We start from the raw sequence: 8,623 nt of genomic DNA, 5'->3' as shown, positions 1-8,623 counted from the left end.
TACTTTCTGTAAGTCCTATCTACGTCTTTTCTGTAGAAAGTGTGACTCAACTCTCACTACTTGCAACAGTGAAATCGAAATGTAGGAACTGTTTTGAAATGCAATGTATTTGGTATTAATATATCAATAAGCGGTTTAATAAGTATACAATGTTAGATTTTGCTGTTGGTACATAAACATGTACTCCTATTCTTGTTTTTGGTTGTTCTTTTAATCCAGCACTGATCTAATGAACCTCTACGTCTGTCTCCCCTGGGCCCTGAATCACGTTTCACTGCGCAAACAACTATTTCAAAATAACGCACTCTTGTGGCCTTGCATACTTAATCCAAACTGTGAAGACACTGTTCAGTTAAGACGTGTCTACCCTCCTGTAATCTTAGAGAATGTAGCTTAATGGGTATTCAACCATGTGCCCATTTTTATAAAGGCCACATCCATATCAACAGTCGACAGAGCATTACCTTCTTAGAAACTGGTCACTTCATGTACACCGCAGACCAGTGACCAATACAAATAAAATACTGCTGCTGATACACAACATTTGAGAGACAAGACCTGAGGTATTTATTGAATATGTGCGGAACACTACAATCCAAACTGTGTGCCTGTCACCAGCCCAGCCATGCACTCGAGGTGTTCTTGTTTGAGTCATAATTTAGTTAAATTGCGTATGTGTACGTTTGCTTGTATTATGACTGGTTGTTATCAGTTTTGCTTATGTGCTTAAAACATAACAAACACAAAAAACAACAGAACAAACTTGCCAGGCTTATGCTGGCATCATGGCTGAGGCCCCACTTTTGGAAACTGTGCAGTCATGAATTAATGAAATAAAACACAACAGAACTAAACATAAAGTAGCTCCTTGTCAGATTATGCAAAATTCTCACTGAAAATGTAGTTATCCAATTGGCTACTGATCAATAAAAATCAATGGCACAGAGGTTTAAACGAACGAAACCAAGAGAAACATGAAAATACACAAACACAACATAATGTGTTGTTGGTGCATACGCTTCTTTAAGGCTGAAATAAAATAGAATTTCAGGCACACAAATGATAAACACAGGAGTTTTACAAAAATAACTTACAATAACCAAAAAGAAAAACAAAACAAACACAACAAACAAAAGAACAGCATTCTGATATTTGATATCTTGTCTGTCTTGTTTTAGCAATCTTTTTTTTTCTTTTGCTCGTTCGCAAAATGACGGCAAAACAGTAGACATGACCAGTGGGAACAAGGGGTTGCGTTTGTAACCTTGTCAAATCATTTTTTATTCATCATATTTATCATTACTTAGGTTTGTGTGCAACTGCTACATAATGACTCACATTCAAGATATTTGTCACTCAGGAGACAGCTATAAGGTTAAAAAACAAACAAACAAACTAACAAAAATACAAAGAAAAAAATACGTGTATACTGCCAGGAAATAAATAATGGTCCATGGTGTTAGTCCCTTACAGACACACTTGACGATTGTTTAAACCGTACATGTTTCATTGCATAACATGACAGGAAAAGCACTCATATACTTTTCTTAGAACAAAAGATTGTTTAAACAATGTCATCATCATCATTTTTTTTAACAATGACAGAATGAGCAGATAAGATAATCACGGGTGTATTTTTCTTTTTTTCCTTCAACCTCTTAAAATTTAGTTCAACAAAAGGAAAAAAAAACATGTTCCATGTCACAACAGCAACGCTCATAACAGATTGATTTATTGTTAACAATCACAATTTTGGTATAGCAAATTAAAAACAAAATAAAATCAATAAAAAGTTATAAATTATAAATAATCAATTTGAAGCCCATTTACTTCTTAACCATATGAATACATAACACCCAAGGTATAAGTTAATAAAGTCAAGCTATTTTATAAATACATCACCGGCATGCACAATATTGAATCATTGATAATATTGTTGTAATTATCTTACACTGACAAAACAGTTTAGTAGGCAAGTGCAAAAATAAATTAAACACAGAAGTAAACCACAAACTCTTGAAGCTGCTATATTTTTTTCCTATTTTCTATTGTTAACAGTTAAAGTCTTCACCAGTAATTTTACCTCGACCTTGAAAGTAGTCAGTGGACCCAGTAACAACATTCTGTGAGAGATCCACAGGGAAACTCTCAAATGGGATGCAAATGGCCCAGTCATTCTTTTCAGGTTCATCAACTCTATTTGCTCAAAAAAGAGTTGAATTTGACTAAACGTGGCACATTCACCTTTGTGGGGCAAACACTTTTGACTTTTAGTCAATTGAGAACATGATTTAGAATACGAGGGGGAAATATATATTTTTATTCTTTACATTATACTGTGTATTCCTGAAATGTCTAAATGTTTTACTAGGTCCACTGACAACTATTTCTTTTTTTAACTGTCGCATTCAAGTGTTTTTTTTGTGATATTTTTTTAAACATCAGACCTCTTTCAAATGCATGTCTACTACCCCAAAAAGATTACTAAGCAGCTTCCGTTTGAACTACATCAGCCCATAAGCCAGTCTAAGGCTGCCACTCCAAACCAACAAGCACCACCCCTGACTGACTGTCATTTTCAGTGGTTTTGGCAAACGTCAAAAGATAATCAAGAAGAGGGAGACCCACTCCACTATATATATTCATATAGATATATTTCTATATATATTCAAACTAAGACTTCAACCCACCGACCACCACCCCCCTCCCCCTTCACCTCGATTTTTTTTTCTTTTAACTTGTGGAAAAATAAAGAACTGCTGCTGCTGTGGAAACGGTCGGCCAAAAGCTGCTGCCACCAAGAGTTCCACCAGCCATATTATTTATCTTTTTAATGTCGTCGATGTCAACAAAACATTTTTTTTTCAATTTTGTTCTCTTCCCCAGAAAAGAGAGTAATGCCCCCTCTTTTTTTTAGTTGTTGCCCTCCCCTCCCTCATCGTCTTGCTGGTCACTGGTCCACAGCGTGAGGTTGTCTCGGAGCAGCTGCATGATGAGGGTCGAGTCTTTGTAGGAGTCTTCGTTGAGGGTGTCCAGCTCGGCGATGGCGTCGTCAAAGGCGGTCTTGGCCAGGTGGCAGGCCTGCTCAGGTGCATTCTGGATCTCGTAGTAGAAGACGGAGTAGTTGAGCGCCAAGCCCAGCCGGATGGGGTGGGTGGGCTGCATGTGCTCCTTGCTGATCTCGTGCGCCTCATTGTAGGCCTTCTCCGAGGACTCCACCACGGTGGCTCGCTTCTCACCCGTGGCCACCTCAGCCAGGTAGCGGTAGTAGTCGCCCTTCATCTTCAGGTAGAACACCTTACTCTCGTGCTGGGTCTCGTTGCAGTTCTTGACCAGGAAGTTGTCCAGCAGGTTGAGCACGTCCTGGCACACGGCCTCCAACTCCTTCTCGATCTTCTCGCGGTAGGCACGCACCATCTCGATCTTCTTCTCATTGCCATCAGCCGAGGTCTTCTGCTCAATGCTAGAGATGACGCGCCAGGAGGAGCGCCGGGCACCGACTACGTTCTTGTAGGCCACCGACAGCAGGTTCCTCTCCTCGTTCGACAGGGCCTCATTCAGCTCAGTCACCTGTGCGCAAAGGGAGACACAAGGAACAAATGCATTGCCGTCACTTTTCAAAACACCTGTTTTATCAATACATCGCACATCATTTTCCAAGCATAACATCATCATCATTAGCCAAAGAGGGACTATGGGATATGCTTATTATATCTAGAATGGCCGTGAGCACATCAGCTATCAGTTCCCCATGATCTCATTTCACAGCCACGCACAGGCACAGTACAGCCAGGCATCCTTGGTCTCACATGCTTTATTTCTGCCAAAAGATTCAACTGCAAAATATGCAGTGGCCTTTCATGTCTCACTCTCTCTTTTTACGGCCTTATGAGTCATATGACCTCTGCATTTCCCAGCCCTATAGATTACCTGCCACAGACACACAAAACTGATGGGCGAATTGGTACATTAAAAAATGGGAAACCTGGAACACACCTGGAAAAAGTCTGTCTAACAGTGAAATGCAGCAGTGCGGATTAAAACGAGACAGAACAGTGGTGTGTCCTTCTGCCGATCTCACAACGAATAGAGAGAACCTCTTACCACCATCAACTGGGAAGTAGGCCAGCCTCTTCCTTGTGCTTTCATTTGAACACAGAAATATTTCTCAGTTGCATTTCAGCAGGGGAGTGGAAACGAGCAACAATGAGCAACAGCTAATATACACAGCGATATGCAACTCCCTGTTTCCATGGCAATAGGATTGCTTAGCACACCGGTCCCAAACTGTGGCTCTGCCAACAGCACAGCTGGTTTGAGAGTAGATGAAAAAACAAACTAAATCCGTTCAGTTCCTGGGAGTGAGAAGGTAGGACATCCTTGGAGAGCTGGGTTGGGGCCGGTTAGGGGGTTGGGGGCTGCGGGAGGTGAAATGTTCCCATGAGCACTCTAGGGCAGCTGCGGTGAAAGCCAAGACGATGGTGGCTGTGGCGGGTAGATCACGTGTTGCAGTGACCTTCTATCGGGCACACACCGACCTTTTCACCTGTCTTTCAAGAGGTACCACACACTGGTGGGCCTCCAAAAGTGCACCCCTCCCCACCCAACCCTCTGGCCAAAATACAGGGCTTAGATCACAGTTTGGTCTCCAAAGTGCGAAAGACAAATATGCAGTGACGCTATGAATGGCATTCCAAACTCCTTTAACAAGGCGATCCATCTCAATGACAATGTCTAAACGTAATCTGGGGTAAACAGTTGCAGGGCTTAAGCTGCAGCATCTTCTAAACCGGATCTGGCCAGGATTCGGCATTTATTTGGCAGATTCCACCGCTTGATCATGGTAAGATGGTCCAGCCACCTGCAATCTGGTCTAACACCAGTTTAAATGACTCGCAAGGTTTTGCGTTCTGATTCCTATTGGAGCCATTTTCACATGCATACCAGTACAAAAACGGATCCAGACAATCAATTCCTCTGAATAAATATGTACAAAGACATGATCGTTTTCAAACACCCCTTGCCTGTTGTGATAATGATTGTGGCCACATTTTCTATTACAGTTGATTTCTGCATTGACTCCAGTAAGTGAAGGGCTGAGATTGAAACCAAGGCAACTGCAGCATTTAATTTCACATGAATGTACAAACAAAAAGTGTAGGGCCAAATTGATGTAGATATAGAAGAAGAACAGCATGATTAGTTAAAATATCAACACAACAGCAAATCGAATAGCAAAGCAAAAGCAAAGCACCTGGAGCTTTTGTTCTTTTTTTAGCAAGTTCGATCTATTTCTAGATCAAAGAAAGCCCGGGACAACGACGTCACAGCCATGGCTGGTAAGAGTGATGGGGCATAAAACAAGTAAATGGCAGAGGCTTCACTTTTCAATATCAGACGGTTGTGGAGTTGCCATAAATCTGGTGAATGGCAGACTTGTCGATACTGTGGGAAGCTCAACCATTATGGATGTGGCCATGACAGCAGCTGCGACTGTGACAGACTGAGAGCCAAGAGTTTCTGAATTGGGTGGGTCACCTCACCTAGCATGAATCTGGGCCCCACTATGTCTTACTTACCTTGCTGAACTGCAGCACAGGAGACTGGAAATGGAATACCAGTACATTCACATCGAGCACATTGAGCTCGTCTCCTGAGAGTGTTGCACTAAAGGCCAGGCTTTGAGCCAAAAACAATCTACCTGTCTTTATTTCAACCCTCACTAAAATGTAAAGAACCTACAGTACATCTGACAAATGATTGGTTATAAGGCAGACATAAGGCAAATGGTTTTAAACACCTGAGCTTTAGATACGTAGTAATAAGCAAATAAACAACCAAACAAATTCAATACTATATACATAAATACTGTTAGTTGGCGTGGCTGTTGAAATCCATAGTTTATGAGAGGGAAATGTCAATTAGGGACATTGTTTACTGAATATTTTATAGTGTTGCAAAAGCGTGTGTTAGTGAGCCTTCTCCAGCAGCATCCCCATCCCCCAGCCTCAGCCTCCTAGCCCTGCCAGGAAGAGGAGGTGACTGCACTGACAAAGCAGAAATCAGTAAGGGGCAGGGGAGAGGAATCCCACATACACTCTTTAGGGTGCCACCCTCTCACCCTTTGAAGCTCTCTGGATGGAGCGCAACAACCCCTGCAAAGGAGCCTCCAGTGGAATATTCTGTGGGCCAGAACAGAAAGGCTCTCCCACTTAAAGTTGCCTGTAGGTAGATAATCGTATCCACTTCTTTAAAGGTAGAAAACACGTAGAGAAGAGTGTTTGTATGGCCAGTATCCACATCCACAAGCAGCCTGGCAGGGCATCCCTGCTAATATTTTGGTTGATGGCAGTATATGAAAATATATGGCAGGGGCACAGACCAGGTACAATTGTCATACTTTTCGTTTACTTGCCTTCCTGCAAAAAAGGGACAGCTTTCATTTTAACTTCTATGCAACACACATCTTTCATCTCTATATTTACTTCACTAATTCAAGCACATCGTATGTGCTTTCTCTTTTCTATAATTTCCTTCTTAATGCAGTGAGTGTCTTGGTTACAGTTGTAGTAGTGGCCGAGGACAATTGAAACATGCCAGTTTGTAGGGGTCATGCATCATTAAACCAAAATAGTTGCAGTCCTTTTTTTAAATGCTAGAGAGATAATCGCTTACAAACCTTGGGTGTCACATTTTCGCAATACTATACTAGCTACCCTAATTAATTTGCTAACTACGCTTGCTGATTGCAACCGATTGTAATGCGTGTTGCAACTGACCCAAGCCATCCCCTAGTATTTGATGGGGATACTTGGAATATAACACATTGCACGCAGCTAATAATTGAACTATATCAGCACATAGTTCAGAAATCACTGGTCACAACCACCTGTTACTTATGTTCAAGTCAAAACGCGTCAGTTGTGCAGTCAAAATCTTGCGCAGAACTTAAGTTATAATTTTTCCCCACAAAAAGACTTTTGCCTATAACTTTTGACAGAGATTGAGACACAAGCTGCAATTCTGACCGCAGTATGCAGATTCCATCACACGTCTGTGCATTTAATTGCATTAGGTCGGAAACGAGCTGAGAAATTAAATGTACTGCTTTACGCGGTCTCACCTAGGCTATATTTTTTCTGGTCCCATCGAAACTGGTTTCAGGCTACCTGATATTTCTGCCGGGTTGTACACATGGCATGACTCGCCGAGCACACACACACACATTCTGTCTAATGGATACACACATCCGCACGCACACACACACACACACACACACACACACACACACACACACACACACACACACACACACACACACACATACATACTCACACACACTCACACAATGCGACACAAAAATGTCTGCAGCTGTCCAAATGTGACAAATGTGACAAATTCCAACCAAGAACAAGCCACGTATAAAGAAAGAACAGAGCAATATCGAATCTGTACCAGCCTCTGCTGCAATATGACAACGATGGTACATTCAGGAAGGAATTTTGCTGCCTCCTACGTTTGTTTGGAGGAAAATCCTCAAATAGCTTCCATTTCAGCACATGGATAGTCAACCAAATGAAAGGATAAAACAAAACAAGAGAATGTAAACCCTATTCATTTTGCAACTATGTATGTATAAAATTCAGCGTCGTGGGATGTATCTAATATGAATTGCATTATGTAATTACATCCTATGGTGATGGATGACTTCAAAATGAAATGTTGAAACATGAACAATATCGTGGAATCTTGATTCTGTGGCTCCACATCCCTAGTGCTGCCTCTCAGCGTCCAGCTGCAAATGTGCATTAGGTTACATTAATGAATGACTAAGCAAGTTTTAAAATGACCGAGATTCGGCTCGTAAAAAAGATGAAAAGCCCATCTGTGTGAAAATGTGAAAATCACGATGTCTAGCAACACTATGTCTGATCGTTTTTGCCTCGTCTCATTCATATATTGTAATGTAAGACACGAGAGGCACCGCCCAAGGTCCAGACGGTCTAGCCTACTCGTGGTTCCTCTCTACTCTTAAGGCTTTCTTTCACACTACAGTAATACTACCTTTTCCCAAATAAGACAATACTACCTTTTCCCAAATAAGACAATTTACACATGATGCAAAGTTAAAATGACTTCAGGACCACTATGGGGGAAAAAATCAACATAAACCAAATTTGTACATATGCAGTGAATGGCATGGCAATAAATATCCTATTATATCAAAATATTATGCATTTATATGTGTTTTAAGATATCTGCCACTAATGACTGTGAATTGATTATTATTAATGGCATTATTTAAAAGACTTACCGATTTCATGGCAGCTGCCATATCATCGTATCTTTCAGCTTGTTCGGCAAGCCTGGCTTTTTGTACCAGCTGCTCGCGATCAACCATTTTGACCGGTTATTGGGGTGTAGCTCGTCTATGTTCTGGGATGAAATCGTGAAAAAATGCTATATGCAACGCGGTGAAATTGAACGAGGATCGCGCTGCAGCTGTTGCCTTCTATCTGCGCTCGTGCCGACGGGACATCCTAGCCCCCCTCCTCACGCTTCTACGAGTCTACGTCATCACTCTAAAAAGGTGGGTGCCTGGCTCGTGATGTAACAATCCATG

At 41.6% G+C, this 8,623-nt stretch overlaps 1 protein-coding gene across 1 annotated transcript; it reads right to left on the bottom strand.

The window, feature by feature from the left end:
• Positions 1-543: 543 nt before the first annotated feature.
• ywhag2 (3-monooxygenase/tryptophan 5-monooxygenase activation protein, gamma polypeptide 2) lies at positions 544-8,533 on the bottom strand. Its single transcript, XM_080845363.1, has 2 exons — positions 8,315-8,533; positions 544-3,570 (listed from the first exon to the last, which is right to left on the bottom strand). The coding sequence occupies exons 1-2, from the start codon at positions 8,399-8,401 to the stop codon at positions 2,914-2,916; spliced, it is 744 nt and encodes a 247-aa protein (XP_080701489.1). The 5' UTR covers positions 8,402-8,533; the 3' UTR covers positions 544-2,913.
• Between the last annotated feature and the right edge of the window lie 90 nt (positions 8,534-8,623).

The sequence above is a fragment of the Sprattus sprattus genome (assembly GCF_963457725.1).
Source record: "Sprattus sprattus genome assembly, chromosome: 9".
NCBI lineage: Eukaryota > Metazoa > Chordata > Actinopteri > Clupeiformes > Clupeidae > Sprattus > Sprattus sprattus.
The sequence above is the reverse complement of the archived record's forward strand: the minus strand, read 5'-3'. Positions and strand labels throughout refer to the sequence as shown.

What these genes read in the sequence shown, in the direction of transcription:
- ywhag2 (XM_080845363.1), bottom strand. Translation starts at nt 8,401, where the DNA reads ATGGTTGATCGCGAGCAGCTGGTACAAAAAGCCAGGCTTGCCGAACAA. An exon ending in TGGCAGCTGCCATGAAATCG is followed by an intron (nt 3,571 to 8,314) that starts GTAAGTCTTTTA and finishes CTTTGCGCACAG; the next exon opens with GTGACTGAGCTGAATGAGGC.